The sequence below is a fragment of the Barbus barbus genome, assembly GCF_936440315.1.
Source record: "Barbus barbus genome assembly, chromosome: 1".
In the NCBI taxonomy this organism is placed as follows: Eukaryota; Metazoa; Chordata; class Actinopteri; order Cypriniformes; family Cyprinidae; genus Barbus; species Barbus barbus.
This window is the reverse complement of record NC_136729.1, coordinates 10,922,451-10,940,059: the sequence shown is the minus strand read 5'-3', so window position 1 is coordinate 10,940,059 and position 17,609 is coordinate 10,922,451. Positions and strand designations below refer to the sequence as shown.

The 17,609-nt window shown below is 35.2% G+C and overlaps 1 protein-coding gene across 4 annotated transcripts in view; it reads right to left on the bottom strand.

Moving 5' to 3' along the window:
- Positions 1 to 16,449, bottom strand: part of LOC306871242 (EH domain-binding protein 1-like) — a 52,707-nt gene extending 36,258 nt beyond the window's left edge. For 3 of the 4 annotated variants that reach the window (XM_079419033.1, XM_079419034.1, XM_079419035.1), the window contains exons 1-7: positions 16,209 to 16,441; positions 9,694 to 9,751; positions 7,790 to 7,885; positions 7,051 to 7,104; positions 6,554 to 6,732; positions 5,085 to 5,224; positions 4,585 to 4,659 (exon numbers count right to left, since the gene is read on the bottom strand). In XM_079419033.1, the coding sequence (XP_079275159.1) occupies positions 4,585 to 4,659; positions 5,085 to 5,224; positions 6,554 to 6,732; positions 7,051 to 7,104; positions 7,790 to 7,885; positions 9,694 to 9,751; positions 16,209 to 16,312 (706 nt within the window). In that variant the 5' untranslated portion in view covers positions 16,313 to 16,441. Of the gene's footprint in view, positions 1 to 4,584; positions 4,660 to 5,084; positions 5,225 to 6,553; positions 6,733 to 7,050; positions 7,105 to 7,789; positions 7,886 to 9,693; positions 9,752 to 16,208 lie in introns of all 4 variants that reach the window. The other variant, XM_079419036.1, reaches the window with a different exon arrangement.
- Between the last annotated feature and the right edge of the window lie 1,160 nt (positions 16,450 to 17,609).

Genomic DNA, 17,609 nt, shown 5'->3' with positions numbered 1-17,609 from the left:
TTTATTGAAAGTGTTTTAACTTGCTGTATTACTTGCTGGTTTGGAAATGCTATTGAGTCACAGAAAAAGACAATCAGAAAAACAGTTACAACTACCAGCAAATTACTTGGGATAACACTACCGAGCATGGAACACATTTATAAAAATAGACTGGTGAAAAAGGCAAATAACATTATATGTGACTATACTCATCCTCTAGCATCTCACTTTAAACCACTGCCATCTGGGCGTCGTTTTTGTCTACCCTTCCTGACTAAGAACAGATCTAAATTCTGTTTTATACCACAAGCCATAAAAGCTTTAAATCAGTCAATAAGCTAGATGTCTAGCTGGCTGTATAGTGTAATGTAGGGTGTGATGCATGTTCTTTATGTCTGTCTGTGTCTGATGTATGGACTAATTGTTTGGTGTTATATGTTTGATGTCCTGTCATAAAGTGCCTATGCGACTGTGCTGCAAACCTAACTTCCCCACGGGGATAATAAATTTATCTACTACTACTACTACAACTAAAGTAATTTACACTTGAGGGCATAATAACAGTAATAATAATAATATTTACATGGGTGAAATAGTGCCAGTACAAACACCAAATTTATACCAAAATACCCATGGTTTATGTATAAAATAATATTAATATAAAATATACACAATAAGAAATATATAAAACAAAAAATATGTATTTTTAAAGTATATGTATACACACACACACATACAGTGCCCTCCATAAGTATTGGAACGGACAAAATTGCTCTGTTGGCTGTGGAGTCAAGACATTTGCAAATATGATTAAAAAGATGAATATGAGACAAAACTACAGAATGTCACATTTTATTATTAGCCGTTTCAGCACATATATGTTTTACCAGCTAAGAAGTTCAGCACTTTTAAAGTTCATCCCACTCATTGATGTGAGCATAAGTATTGGGACAGTTGAACATAAGGCAGATATAAAAGATTAAAAGCTATTATTTAGATGCAGATCCCTTGCACACAATCGCAGCAGTGAGTCTGTGACCCATAGACATCACCAGATTCTTGGTCTCATCCTTTGAAATGCTTTTCCCAGCCTTTAATGCGGCCAATTCCAATTGTTGCTTGTTTAGGGGAGTTTCTGCCTTTACTCTCCTCTTCAGCTGGCGAAATTCATGTTCATTTGGATTTAAATCTGGAGATTGACTTGGGCAATCTAAGACTTTCCATTTCTTTGCCCTTATAAATTCCTTGACTGAACTGGCAGGGTGTTTTGGGTCATTGTCCTGATGCAATATGAAGTACTTCCCAATGAATCTGGTGGCATTTTCTTGAATATTGGTAGGCAAGATGGTTTTGTACCCTTCCAAATCCATTATGCTACTGTCATCATGCATTAAGTCATCAGTAAAGTTGAGAGGGCCTGTTCCAGAGGCAGCCATGCATGCCCATGCCATGACACCACCTCCACCATGCTTTACAGATGAGGCTGTATGCTTGGGATCATTTGCAGTTCCCTTTTTTTCTCCACATTTTTGCTTTCCCATCACTTAGATAAAGGTTCATCTTTGTCTCATCGGTCCATAAACACCGTTCCAAAACTCTTCTGGCTCACCTTTGTGCTTTTTTGCAAACTCTAATCTTGCCTTTCTATTTTTGGTGCTGGTCAGAGGTTTGTATCTTGCTGTGTAGCATCTGTAATTCTGTGTCAAAGCCTCCTGAGGACAGTAAATTGTCAGAGCATCACCCCAGCTTTCAGGAAGTTGTTGGTGATTTTACAGACACGTATTTTAAGATTCATTTTCACAGCTTTTATGATTTGTCTGTCATCAACTACTGTTGTTTTCTCAGCCGATCAGGTCGTAGTTGGTTGCTGGTGTCGCTGGTGGTTTCCAAACTCTTGATTTCTCCATGCCCTTTTGTTTTTGCTAGAGCTCTAATTGACTTCCTCTTTTCTTTTAGCATCCAAATTGCTTGCTTTTCTCTCAAAGTCAGCTCCCTCGTCTTTATCCTGGTTTGTGTGTCATCATCGAATGCAAGATTCAGAATACAGAAGTAATGGATATAACTGATACGACACATTCCCTGCTTTTAATATCTGAAGAATTAATGCAACAAGACACAGCTGATCACTTAGAAAGACCTGTGAGGCAACTGTTCCAATACTTATGCTCACATCAGATGAGGGATGAAACTCGAAAAGTGCTGAACTTTTTAGCTAGTAAAACATCTATGTGTTGAATCACCCAATAATAAAATGTGACATTCTGTAGTTTTGTCTCATATTCATCTTTTAATCATATTTGTAAATGTCTTGAAAAGCCAACAGAGCAATTTTGTCTTTACTGTTCCAATACTTTTGGAGGGCACTGTATACACAGTGCCCTCCAAAAGTATTGGAACAGTACGGCCAATTCCTTTATTTTTGCTGTAGACTGTAAACATTTGGGTTTGACATTAAAAGATGAATATGCGATGAGAGATTAACATTTCATCTTTTATTTACAGGTATTTTCATCTGGATCTGATACACAACTTAGAAGATAGCACCTTTTGTTTGAACCCACCCATTTTTCATGTTACCAAAAGTATTGGAACAGATAGAATTAACATAGATTAAAGTGAAAAAGACTTAATATTTAGTTGCAAATCCTTTGCTTTCAATAACTGCATCAAGCCTGTGACCCATTGACATCACCAAACTTTTGCATTCTTCTTTTGTAATGCTTTTCCAGGCTTTCACCGCAGCCTCTTTCAGTTTTGGGGGGTTACTCCCTTCAGTCTCTTCTTTAGCAGGTAAAATGCATACTCTACAGGGTTTAAGTGTGGAGATTGACTTGGCCAGTCTAAAACCTTCCACTTCTTGCCCCTGATGAACTCCTTTGTTGTTTTTGGCACTATGTTTTGGGTCATTATCTTGCTGCATGATGAAGGATCTCCCGATCAGTTTGGGTGCATCTTTCTGTAAATTGTCAGACAAAATATTTCTGTAGACTTCGGAGTTAATTTGGCTGCTGCCATCATGTGTTACATCATTAATGAAGGAGCCTGTAACACATGATGGAGCCTGTCCCAGAAGAAGCGATGAAAGCCCAAGCCATTACATTACTTGTGTAATGTGTACTATAATGTATACCTGTGTACACTGTGTTTAAGATGAGCTTGTATGTTTGGGATCATGAGCAGATCTTTCTTTCTCCAAACTTTAGCCTTTCCATCACTTTGGTCCATAAAATCATTTTTGAGGCTCGTCTCCTATTCTTCTTGCTAATGAGTGGTTTGCATCTTCTGGTGTAGCCTCTGTACTTTTGTTCATGAAGTCTTCTGCGAACAGTAGATTGTGATACCTTCACTCTGGAGGTTGTTGCTGATGTCACTAACAGTTGTTTTAGGGTCTTTCTTTACAGCTGTCATAATGTTTCTGTCATCAACTGCAGATGTTTTCCTTGATCTACCCGTTTGAGGTGTGTTACTTAGTACACCAGTGGTTTCTTTCTTCCTCAGGAGATTCCATATGGTTGTACTTGCTATTGCCAGTGTTTGTGCAATGGTTTGATTGATTTTTCATCTTCTCTCAGCTTCACAATTGCTTGTTTTTCACCCATAGACACCTCTCAGGTTTTCATGTTGATTGCACGTCTAACTAACTATAAATGCAGTCTGCACGGATCTGAAACTGAGCGCAGACATTCAGTGCTATTTATTGTTTGAATAATCAATTAATAGGACACACCAGGGCAACAAAACACACCTCAGTCACATGTTCCAATACTTTTGGTAACATGAAAAATGGGTGGGCTCAAACAAAAGGTGCTATCTTCTAAGTTGTGTATCAGATCCAGATGAAAATACCTGTAAATAAAAGCTGAAATGTTAATCTCTCATCTCATATTCATCTTTTGATGTCAAACCCAAATGTTTACAGTCTACAGCAAAAATAAAGGAATTGGCCGTACTGTTCCAATACTTTTGGAGGGCACTGTATATATATATATATGTATATATATATATATATATATATATATATATATATATATATATATATATATATATATATATATTTATTTTTCTATAATTATATTTATTTTTTATTATATATAAATAATTTAATAATGTGTAAGCATGCGAAATATCATCTTAATGCATACAGTATGCGGTTTATAGTATGCATTAAAATTTAGAATATACAAAAATAGATAAATTAATATAATCTTATATATTAAAGGTTACTGTTAGTGTTAATGCCCTCTGTTAATGTCCAAATGCATTATTTATGCATTGGTACATTTTGCTATTGCATAAGACTTAAAAAAGGGGAACACTGAACAGCAAATAATGCAAATGAATAAATATCAGCCAATCGCAGTGTCACATTTTCAGTTAGCACTATCAAAATTTGTTAAGTGTCCCACAATTGTGATGCAAGTATTTACCAACCTAAAACTGTCATGATACAAATTGAGCAGTATACAAACTGTAACACGCCAACCCCATAATACTTTTGGAATACAAATACATTTGAATATTATCATACCAAAAAATAAAACGTTAATTCCAGTGTAAAGGGAAGAAAGAGAGTGGAAAAAGAAGCCAGCGCATTCCGTAATCTACCTGTGTCAGAGGGACCTGTGTCTACAGCAGGTCTCCAGGCTTTGTTTTGTATTCTCCTAGCAGGAGGAAGAGGTGCTGACCACAGACAGGAAGAATAGAACCACAGACAAAGAATGAAAAAGAAAGATAGCAGCTGAGAAATATAACCAAAAATAAATAAATAAATAAATCTACAACGTGAATGAGAGATAATATTGTCAGATTCTGTGTTTGTCATGACTAACCACATGGAAGCTACCTTTAAATCTGAAATACAGCATTAAACTGGGGCAAACATTAAATAAACTCAATACAACCAAACAATTAAAAACAGCAAACAATCAACAAGTTATCTACATTGACATCAATTTTCATAAAACCAGGAGACAACACAACACCAGGGGGGAAAAAGTCAAATACCTTTTCAGAACAGGTAAAGCCTGTTTCTAAACTTGTTTCTGGTTTCAGCTTCCAGTTTTATAGTATGTGTACTTAAGACTGAGAGTGTATGTAAGTATTACCTATTACTGCTGTGGCCATTTTCACTGCTGCACTCATTCTTCTGTCCTCCTCTTCATCGCTGTCATTGAAGTCATCCAGGTTCCCAATGTCGGACTGCTTCAAACTCATCAGACTCGCCAGACTTTGCATGTCTTCGTCACTGAATACACAAAACAGAATACAGCACTAGTGAAGAGCCTTTACAAAAAAGAAGTTTATTCAAGTGTGCTATTAGTATAATTCTTTTAAACTAAAAATAGGAAAGTATACGTTTAGTCTACTTTTTATGTACTTCTCAGAAATATACTTAAAATGACAGTATATTTCAGTATACTTGACTTATACTTAGAAAAAGTCTAAATACATTTGAGCTATACTTGTGCTTCCAGAGTTTGTGTTTTCATTGTTATATGGTCGGTGGCGCTAGTACACATCTTCTGTACAGAATTTCCACACAAAAAAAAAAAAAACCCACACAAGTGAAGAAGAATCCAAAACAGCAGATGCTTCCACATATAATCAAACACGATCATCAGTTATAAAACAGCATCGAAACTGTGTAACCTTATGGAATACAATGTCGACCAATGAAGAGGTAATAATGACTGTCAAGCATTGGGGTCTTGATCAACTCCATCTACGTTTTGATTATCATTCTTTTTTCAGCCTGCTATTTTAAAAATGTTGTTTATTTGTTTATTTATGAAACTTACCCACATTCAAGTGTTTAAAAAAAGAATGCATGAAAATATAATAAAATATTTTTTGTTTACAAGAAGATACCCTTTTCTCTTTTGATGTTTTGTATGTTCAGATATTCATACATGAAAATGTATACAAATTAATACCTAAATAGGGACATAGTAGTATACTTAAAATACGATGTTAAGTTCACTTAAAGAAAAATTACGAGTATACTTGCAGTATAAAACTACTAAACTAGTAGTTTACTGTGACTATACTTCAAAGTGTACTAAAAATGCTACTACAAGTATTAGTAAACTATCAGCATACCTTTAATTTCACTTTTAGTATAGTTGCAGTACAAGCTAAAAACTTTTATGTAAACTAGTTGTGTACTCAAAGTTTACAACTGTTATACTTAAAGTATACTTAAAAGTATACATTTATATACTAGAAAGTGAGCCAATTTAGTCCCAAGGAGTATTGAAATAGTACACTTACAAGTATACTACTAGTACACTGATATTTGTATACTTACTACATAAAGTATACTTAAAAATATACTTGAACTTTACTTAAGTATACTTAAATAAACTTGAAGTATACTACTTTTTGGTTAGGGAGACCTTCTGAAACAGACTATAGATCAGTCAAGTACACAATAAGCGCTATATAAATGCATCATTCATTCATTCAAGTAAATAAAATGTAGTTGATACTGTATGTGTCGTTTGCTTGGACTGATGCTTCTACATCACTACACAGATCTAGAGAAACACATCTAGATGAAAACATCTGAACTCACGTAGCTTTGCCCTCCTTCAGGAAGATGCAGGACAGGGTGAGTTTAAGTGTGGCATCCAACACTTTCACAGACAGAGGCTTTAGTGTAAGCACCAGGTCAAACTGAGCCGGGGTTGCGCTTGCGTACTTCTTCATGTTCACATCCACTGATGCTAAAACTTTTCGGTGGCCCTTTGTTTCCTGTGGATGTTAGAGGACAGTTCTTTCAAACCGTAGTGTACTGCCAAATCGTTGAAGCCATCACAACATAATTTAGGACATGCTTTTTCAAAAACGCTGTCTTTTGATAACAAAATAATGCAAAAGAGCAATAACAATACATAAAATGTTCCAACAACTTGACCCATTTCTGTGAGAGCCCTTTATTAAATGCAGAAAAAGAGTCAGGGAGCGGCCCATACTTTTTAACCAAAACAGAAATGCTTTTGTGGCTGAGTTTAGCAAACAGCTAAAATTGCTATACAGCACATTTAATAAACATGCTGAGATGTGGCTCACATTCTCTATGATGAAGGTCCAGTCTTTGTCCTCAAATTCATCTGCATTTGGATCCTAAAGGGAAAGTGAAAATTGTTGATGCGGACATGGAGTACAGGTACTTAAATAATATTTATATAACATAAATGTCAAAATTCATGTTTACAACTTCTTCTTAGTTTATTATTTGTATATTTAAGCACCGTATCACAAATTCTCTGCTACCATTCAAAAGTTTGGGGTTGGATAAGATTTTTAATCTTTTTGAAAGAAGTCTTTATATGCTTACCGAGGCTGCATTTATTTAATTAAAAATACAGTAAAAACAGTAATATTGTGAAATGTTTTTACATTCTAAAATAACTATTTTCTATTTTATAATATTTTTTAAAACATAATTTACTCCTGTGATGGTAAAGCTGAATTTTCAGCATCATCACTCCAGTCTTCAGTGTGTACATGATGCTTCAAAAAAACTTTGTAATACGCTGATTTGGTGCTTAATGTTGAAAACAGTTGTGCTGTTTAAAATTTTTCTGAAAAATATTTTTTTTCAGGATTGTCTGGTGAATAGGAAATTCAAAGGATCAGCACTTATCAATATGAAATATGATTTTTCTTTTGGAACAATATAAAAGATTTAATCATTTAAATCATAACTGCTGAATAAAACTATTAAATTCTTTCAAAAATAAAAATAAAATCTTACTAACGTTTAAATTGTATTGTACATGGAATTCGTTTTATATCATAAATTCACCTTAAAAAGAGTGACAGTGATGTGCACGCTCTCAGGAACCTGCCAAACCACAGTCCCCCTGTATGGGTTCTTGATACCTGGTTGCCAGCCATGAAGCTAATAAAGATGACAAAGAAAAAACAAACCTGAATGATGATTGTGCATGTTCCTTCATTAAAAAAAACAATAAAAACACTAATAATAATGTATAAAGGAATTAGGCTTCATCTGATTAATGCAATAATCTCACTGTTTTTGTGAACTATGTGTGTTGAAATTACAAACCCGATTCCAAAAAAGTTGGGACACTGTACAAATTGTGAATAAAAACAGAATGCAATGATGTGGAAGTTTCAAATTTCAATATTTTATTCAGAATACAACATAGATGACATATCAAATGTTTAAACTGAGAAAATGTATAATTTCTCAAAAAAGTTGGGACAAGGCCATGTTTACCACTGTGTGGCATCCCCTCTTCTTTTTATAACAGTCTGCAAACGTCTGGGGACTGAGGAGACAAGTTGCTCAAGTTTAGTAATAGGAATGTTGTCCCATTCTTGTCTAATACAGGCTTCTAGTTGCTCAACTGTCTTAGGTCTTCTTTGTCGCATCTTCCTCTTTATGATGCGCCAAATGTTTTCTATGGGTGAAAGATCTGGACTGCAGGCTGGCCATTTCAGTACCCGGATCCTCCTTCTACGCAGCCATGATGTTGTAATTGATGCAGTATGTGGTCTGGCATTGTCATGTTGGAAAATGCAAGGTCTTCCCTGAAAGAGACAACGTCTGGATGGGAGCATATGTTGTTCTAGAACTTGGATATACCTTTCAGCATTGATGGTGCCTTTCCAGATGTGTAAGCTGCCCATGCCACATGCACTCATGCAACCCCATACCATCAGAGATGCGGGCTTCTGAACTGAGCGCTGATAACAACTTGGGTTGTCCTTGTCCTCTTTAGTCCGGATGACATGGCGTCCCAATTGTCCAAAAAGGACTTCAAATTTTGATTCGTCTGACCACAGAACAGTTTTCCACTTTGCCACAGTCCATTTTAAATAAGCCTTGTCCCAGAGAAAACGCCTGCGCTTCTGGATCATGTTTAGATATGGCTTATTTTTTTACCTATAGAGTTTTAGCCGGCAACGGCGAATGGCACGGTGGATTGTGTTCACCGACAATGTTTTCTGGAAGTATTCCTGAGCCCATGTTGTGATTTCCATTACAGTAGCATTCCTGTATGTGATGCAGTGCCGTCTAAGGGCCCGAAGATCACGGGCATCCAGTATGGTTTTCCGGCCTTGACCCTTACGCACAGAGATTGTTCCAGATTCTCTGAATCTTTGGATGATATTATGCACTGTAGATGATGATAACTTCAAACTCTTTGCAATTTTTCTCTGAGAAACTCCTTTCTGATATTGCTCCACTATTTTTTGCCGCAGCATTGGGGGAATTGGTGATCCTCTTGCCATCTTGACTTCTGAGAGACACTGCCACTCTGAGAGGCTCTTTTTATACCCAATCATGTTGCCAATTGACCTAATAAGTTGCAAATTGGTCCAGCTGTTCCTTATATGTATATTTAACTTTTCCGGCCTCTTATTGCTACCTGTCCCAACTTTTTTGGAATGTGTAGCTCTCATGAAACATGTCCTGATTTAACAGCAAAACGCTATCCAATTATAACCTTAAACGATAAAAAAAACTATTATGTGTTGTTCTGCACTTACAGCTTTACTTAACTTTAATAACTTTACTATTCCAGTAGCTATTAAAACATCTGCAATTCTATATGAATAAGATGAGCAATTCTAGATAAGTAAAAGTCAAGGTAACCTAATCACAGCTGCATCTTCAAATATTATTTGAAAGCTATAAATGTGTGAACAGTAACACTAAAAACCCACATCCTCCTTTACCTTGCTGCAGATGCGTCTGTTTCGTCTGGTCCAAACCACTCGCAGATTGTCTGGCTGCCTGTGAATGACAAATAACATACAACAACACATTACAATAAAAAACATCATAGTTCCTGTTCCACACTGAAAGTACATATACAATTATTTAGTTTGTTTAGTGAGCATGTAACATTACATGAAGCTGTATTTCTCTTAAAAAAGTACTGAATTTTGAAATGATTCATGAAACTCAGAAAACATAACTAGGTCTTTCACTTAAAATTCCCTAGGGAACTGCTTTAAGGAGGTTAGTCTCCATCAGCATGAAGAAGGGGACTACTCTCATGCGCACTCAGTTTGGTTATTAGGTTACTCATCTGACACACATGCAGGAAAGCAATAGCTGGCTTCATTGCATGGAATGCTGGAGCTTCTTTAAGATTTATGATTTGTTCCTGTTCTAACAGGCTAACATTGTGCATAATTTGAGCAATCGCAGAACAAAATATGTTTCTGCTATTTAAAAAAGTAACTGAGAGACTCGTCATGAGGTGCAGATGGGTCAATATCCAACACATGTGACACATCTTAAAATATGTCCATGCTAACATTCTGGAGAAGCACAGCATATACACTGTATTTTTTAAGGCAACCAGCTTTTTTAAAGCAATCAGCAGATTTTTGAGTTTTCTCAACTTGATGTTTTAAGTTTATACAACAAAAAATTGAGAATCTCCTACAAAAATAAGTTGAGAGAACTCAAAAATCTGCTGAAACTGGTTGCCTTAAAATTTTGAGTTAAAAAAAAAACATTAGATTAAAGGGGTCACATCATGAGGAATCATTTGAGAAAAAATAATTCATTGTACTATGAAAACATACTACCATTCTACATTCTATACTTGCAGTGAAATTATTTTTACCTAATTTTACATAAAATGGACCTCAGGTAAAACATATAAAATTACAGTAATAGCAAATACATTACACAAACAATGAAAAATATTAGTGTTAATAAGTAGGCCTAGTGCAACAAGTCAACTTTAAGCTTAAGTAACTGAGTATTAACAGAGTGGGGTGTGATAAGGGTTTCCCTTAAGTGTGGTTGAAATATAACCTGAGCCTTGCTCTCCTTTTCCCAGTGTGTTTACTTCAAACTGATCTCTCTTCTCTCAATGGAGGGTGTGGACTCTCCTTACAATAACATTGTCAGATCAGCTGTTTGACTTACATACACTGTGCCACCTCTTCATGGAAGTATTTTTGCCTCAAATCTCTCATTTTTGACCACTTTTTCTGTTTGCCAATTACCTTTATGCTAATTCTGAACAGCAATGCTTCAACAGTTGTTTTGAACACATTGAACGCAAAAGTGGCAATGTCTGCACTACTTAAAATGTTCATAATTTTACCTGTTGATTGGTTAATGGTAAGTTCCCTTAGTGTATACAGTGAAAAACTGTAATATATATATATTTGTGATGTGTTTTATATTTGTGTGTATGACATGGTGTGCAGCTTGTGGAAAAGCTTCTTGTGATGAACTTTGATTCTGCATGTGCATGGCTTTCTCATTACCTCCTGTGTTTTTAGATGGTTGTCAGTGTATTATAAAGGCACAAAACAGATTTTTTAGTATTTCAGTAAGTTGGTAGTTTAACATTATACCCGGTAATGAACAATCTGTAAAACCTCAAATGTTACTTCCATATTTGTGGTATTTCTGGCAACCACAGCTGTCATTTATTATCATAAATTACACACTTTACTGTGTAATAACACAAAAGTACAAAAAACACACTATTATTTATACATGCAGATGACTATGAAATTATGCAACTCTCATATCATGCAGGTCGTTCCTATAATCTTAGGACATAAACTACATGCTTTGCCTTTCCAGGCATCCCATGCAACCCACCTGTAACATCTATCACTCAATAGTACACCTGGAAAAGTGCTGATCAGTCAAATAAATGAGACATGAAGTGCTTCTATAAAATAATTTCCTCAAACTGATGAAAAACCAAATGACTGCAGTAGATGATGTCTACACATGTTAACGTGACATTTGAGTCATAATAAAGGAAAGGAAAGCTGGAGAGAGAGAATCGTGGGCCTCTGGGTCTCGTATTGCAGGTCAGTGTCAGCAGCAGCTGCGTGAATGGATGCAAGAGGCCAAGCGACGTGGTGACAGAGTCATGGGGTCCACAGAAATAGACTGGGAAATGGCACACGCTTTGATATAAAGCAGCTGAAACACTGTGCTACATTTATTAAACTGCATAAGAGAAGCAAATGTTATGCTTTGAAACAGCTATTTAGATTTTAGATGGTGCAATGTTTAAACTGAAAAGTAAATGTTACACATGTTTTATATATATATATATATATATATATATATTATGTAAAATAATAACCCAGTTCAAACACTACGATCAGATTCTAAATGTTTCACTTGTAGACAGTCTTGTAACACTGACCACATTTCACATTCAAGAACTAGCTGAGTCATTTAACTGACAGAATCAAACAGCTGTTCTGAGGTCAGACATTATTAAGTCATGTGACTACACAAGACACACTGTCAATGGACCATAGAGAGGGCTGCAGCGGCCACAGAAGTCAGATGACATCATCACAGCATCAGCTAATATTACTGAATGTTCCATGAAATACACCACTGTTCAAAGCTTTGGGGTCAGTAATACTTCCGAAAGAAACTAATACCTGTATTCAGCACGGATGCATTAAATTAATCAAAATTTTACAAAAGAATTCTATTTCAAATAAACACTGTTCTAGATTTCTGAAAAGGTGTCATGGTTTTGGTCATGGTCAAATTTTTAGTGGCACAACTGTTTTAAACATTGATAATAATAATAATAAATAAATAATAGTAAATCAGCATATGATTTCTGAAGGATCATGTGACACTGAAGATTGGAGTAATGATGCTGAGACTCCAGCTATCATGGGAATAAATTACGCATTCAGATATATTAAAATACAAAACAACTAACTATTTTAAATATTTCCAATACTGTTTTTATTGTATTTTTGATTAAATAAATGCAGCCTTGGTGAGCAAGAGAGTTCAAAAACTATATCAACCAACTCTAAACTTTTAAACAATAGTGTATAAAAGGCTAACCATGTAGTGTTGTCAAAGTGAACAGCAATCTAGTGTCTAAGTGAACATGTTTCAGGCAATAAATAAAGTCATGTCTACAACATAGGATGTAATAGTTCTGTCTGCTTTTTAGGCTTGATGCCTAAATAAATAAAAGAAAAGAAAAATAAGCTATTCTACACACTACAAATTCTTCTGAGCTATCCATGTTTCTCTTAACTGTCTACGATAAAGACAAAGAGATCCTTATTATCCTTCTACTAACATTGTTTTGATGGAATATCGATTACCACAAAAATCCAGTGTCACGTAATGCTAATGCACATTATGATTTTGACTGTCAGGAAAATAATGCATTTTCAAGTTTGACAGCCTACAATGCAGAAGCATTTATTTGCTAAAAGGGATTCTGGAGATAACTGCATTGAAATTAATTCAGATTTAGATGACTGAACTCAGCTAATAACTAAGCAAATAAAGGACACCAGAACTCTATATATGAAACACATCCTCAACATATTAATATGTATGTATAGTCAAGAGGGTTAGCTGTGAATAGGTTTATAACTGTTTTTTTATATTACTGTTGTTGCATGTTTAATTATTATGTAGCACCGTGGTCCTTCGAGACATGACATTTCATTCCACTATATGTCAACATATACACTTGCAAAGCCTTGACTTGACTTGAAACTGTGCTTAACGAACGAGTTGGACAGTAAAATAAAGGACAACCAAGTGCATCCCAGAATGCACCTCCTGCACTTTAGAAAATGAGTGTGCATTGCTGCAATCTAGATAAACGCTAGCAAATATGTTTTTGAAATAGTGAAATACATAGCCTATAATAAAAGACTATGTGCATGACTCAATGGAAATAAATGTCTATGGTTAGTAGCTTCGTTTATCAGAATGTCTAAGACCCTCCCATCAGCATCAAAGAGTATGACATAAACAGGGCTTAATGAAGTTGGTCTGTTGCTGCTAATGAAAGTGTCCTTGAAGATGGAAGCATTAAGGTGAATGTGTTCTGGAGAACTGAAAGTAAAACGTAAGTATAAGCGGTAATAACAAAACAGAAATGTGAAAGCCCTCATATAATGTCCGTTCATGAACCACAACACACTGACAGTAAACTACACCATCACACTGCAACCACACAAGTTTAGTTGTTTATAATGAGCGCGTTGCGCTCTAACTTTAAAGCGTCGCGTCGCTTTCTAGACTAGTGTTACTGTAGCTACGTCAAACTTAAAAGAAACCTTAAACATATACGATAGCGTGTACTAACAATACATGACAAACAAGGCCGTAACCAGGGTTTGAAAATTAGTGAGGTCCGAAGTAAGGTGTTAAGAATTGTGCTATAATAACACCCACAAATGTACTACATATAGCCTAAACTTCAAAATAGACAGACATGTAGATGATTGTGAAATATTTTTTATTCAATATAATGTTTTACATGTTACAAACTATTTACAGGCTATTTGCTATAGTGTTTCTCTGTGTGTGTGTGTGTGTGCGCGTGTTTGTGTGTGTGTGTGTGTGTGTGTGTGTGTCTTTCAATTTAGGCTTTTTTTTAAGAAATACATCTAATGTATTTTGCCGGAACCTTTTTGCCATTCTACACTCTCTCTGTTCTGTCTGTTTTGGAGGATAAACATTGTTAAATTAGACCTTCTTTATTGCATCACAATGGGTTATGTAACAATACTGATTACTGTAATAGATTTCCATAATAAACATTGCTATATGGATAAGTAATAATAACTTTGGCTGTGCTCTAATGCAGTGGTTGTCAACTGGTTAGGCCATTGAACCCACATTTTACCATGGACATTAAGCTGCGACCCTTTTTTTTTGGAAATTGACATATATATATATATATATATATATGCCGTCTGAAAATTTCTTCTAGAATGATCATTTTTATCAAGCTCGTATATTTAAGTTCAGTAATTTCACTTAAATTACAATTAAAATGACCTATTAATTGACATTTAAGTGAAATTACTGAACTTAAATATACGAGCTTGATAAAAATGTCCATTCTAGAAGAAATTTTCAGATGGCACTTAGAGGCTTTTGCATATATATATATATATATATATATATATGTATATAAATGTACACACATACACACTGTATATAAGAAAATGCACATACTGATGAGAATGAGGTATAAGGTAACAGGTAAAGGTAAGGTAGCAGTTCCAAAACAGTTTTTGTTAATAAGTTGGTATGTGATGAGACCACAGTCATTTAGAAATACATTACAAAAAAACACAGTGAAAAAAAAGTGGCATTTTGAGGGTTAAGGTCTGTTACCATGGTAAATTTGCGGTGTAATGGAAGAGTGCGCGCAACCAGCACAGTATGACTGACAGGACTGGAAAGTTCTTTTTTTTTTTTTTTTTTTTAGGTGAGGGAATTTTTATTTTATAACAAGTTATAAAAATAACGTTAGAATAATGACACCGACATAAAACTTGACAACATCTCATTTGACCGTAGATACTGAATGAGGAAAAAGCGTTTTTCTCAGGTAGGCCTACTTTTAGAAGAGTCAGCCGCTTTCAAGCACGTCTTTCAAAATAATAGTCTAGTGTCAGAAAAAACAGAATTACGTTTGTTGTTTCTTTGACTGCACACTCCGCGACCCACTCAAAACGTTTTTGCGACCCACCAGTTGAGAAACACTGCTTTAATTAATGTTTTTTGATGACTTAAGGTTAACTAAAGAGCATGAGACGTCTGCTGGCCAGTAACGTTAACGTTATTTGGCATAGTAGCCCATTTCATTCTGTTACAAACAGATTTGTATTATGCTATTGTTTTTGATAGTGTTATACATTTCTTTCAGATATTAACGATGATCACTGCGTTTGTCTTACCGATTGTGGTATCTTCCTGTCAGCAATTAAATTACAGATTGTCTATAAGCTTTTTTTATGAATGTACAATGTTGCCAGATATTGCTACGAAAAACAAGCAATTACAAAAAGAAAGAAAAAGATATCCGAAATAAGTTCAAAGCTTGTGTTTTGTAAATAAGAATATATCACTAACACTAACGTTCAACTTTCCACTTTATAAACGTCCCAAAGTGTCACAATAAATTGGAAAAACGAGTCACAAAACACGTATAATAGGTGGATCTGGCAACAAACGGAGACTGCACCCGCGCTCTCACTCAACGCGCTCTCAAGCCCCGTTCACTGCGCTAGCTTCTCGCAGCAACATGAATTGCAAACACTCATGTGATATGAGGTGGTTTAAACGGCTAAATAATCATTCAGAGAGCTTGACATTTTATTTTTGAATATAAAAAATGACCGAGGTCCGGACCTCGGTGACCTCATAGCTGGCTACGGCCGTGATGACAAATCGCATTTCTTACCACTTCTTAGTGCACTCTACGGTGAGTTCTTGAAAGGACGCGGCAAACTGAAACTTCGACGCTCTTTTGCCAGCGCGCTGAAGTCTCTTCCAAACCGATGTCATGATGACTGCACTTACATTACACAATTCCTCACAGAAGAGACTGGTGAATTAAAAGTGCATGGTGGGAACTGCTGTGTCACTTCGCCTGGCCCGATGTTTCAGGGACGCGCCTTCACACATGCTCCAGATATCAAAGTGAAGATAAGCGCAGACAGATCAGAGGAAACATACAACCACTTGGTTGATATATCCTGCACAGCACCCCCTTGCAATAACCCAGAAAACAGAAATGCAGGGTTTTTATATATTTTATATATTTATATAGCCAATGTTATAAGACAATAAAGTGTTATAGGAAATATAGCCTTATTTTCCTCTTTATAATAATATTGTAGCCATTTGGATATAGCCACATTTATGTAATAGGGCTTAGGTTTTGATTAAAAAGTCCACAGATGTGTGTTTACTTACTAGTTTTAAGCTTTCAGACATCAGATCTAGAGAATTCTGTCCTGCAAATTAAAAATCTATTATAAATAGAAACATCATTTAAAAAAACAAATCCAAATGTTTTATTGTATTAGTTGCAACTTATTTATATTACAGTGTATATAATATATATACATTTATATCATACAAATATATACATATTGATTATTAATAACAATATTATATAAGCTGTAAACTTATTTTTCTTAAGTTGTAAATAATTATTATGTGTACATTTTCTACTTACAATTTCACATTTAGTTCAATGTATTACTTGCTGTTTCTTTATAACAGTAAAATTTACTAGCAATTTCTATGTGAAAATTGTTTCTACACCATTAATATTTTTTTATGTTGACGAATTCATTCACATTCATAAATCGTTTTGTGCTTAATGATCATTTTACCGTTTAACAGACTAAAAAGACAAAGTCTGTTTATTGACAAATTACAATGTGACAACATGCCCCACCATTGTCAGTGTGTAAAATGAACTGTAAAAATATTATCAGGAACAAATAAAATGTGATATATAGTACAGATCTTTCCTTCTGGGTAAGGCAAAGTAACATTTCTTACCTTGCCGTGGGAAGCAGTTTGTCTTGTTGAAGTGAATGCAGGTGGTCAGGGCTATTCAAAGAACTCTGAAAGGTTAAAGGTCACCATTACCTCATTTGCAAGCAGTTTTTCCCCCACTGTGCTTTAAACAATAGAATGGAACCAATGACTAGTGTCAACAAGAGTGGGATATTACTTTGGATTGCTTCTATAGTTGTTAGTTCTTGCTCAGTACAGTCATATTTGCAGTCAAGTTTAGGTGTGGCTAAAATAGCAGGTAGCTTGTGCAGCAGATAGCCTGATGTTATGT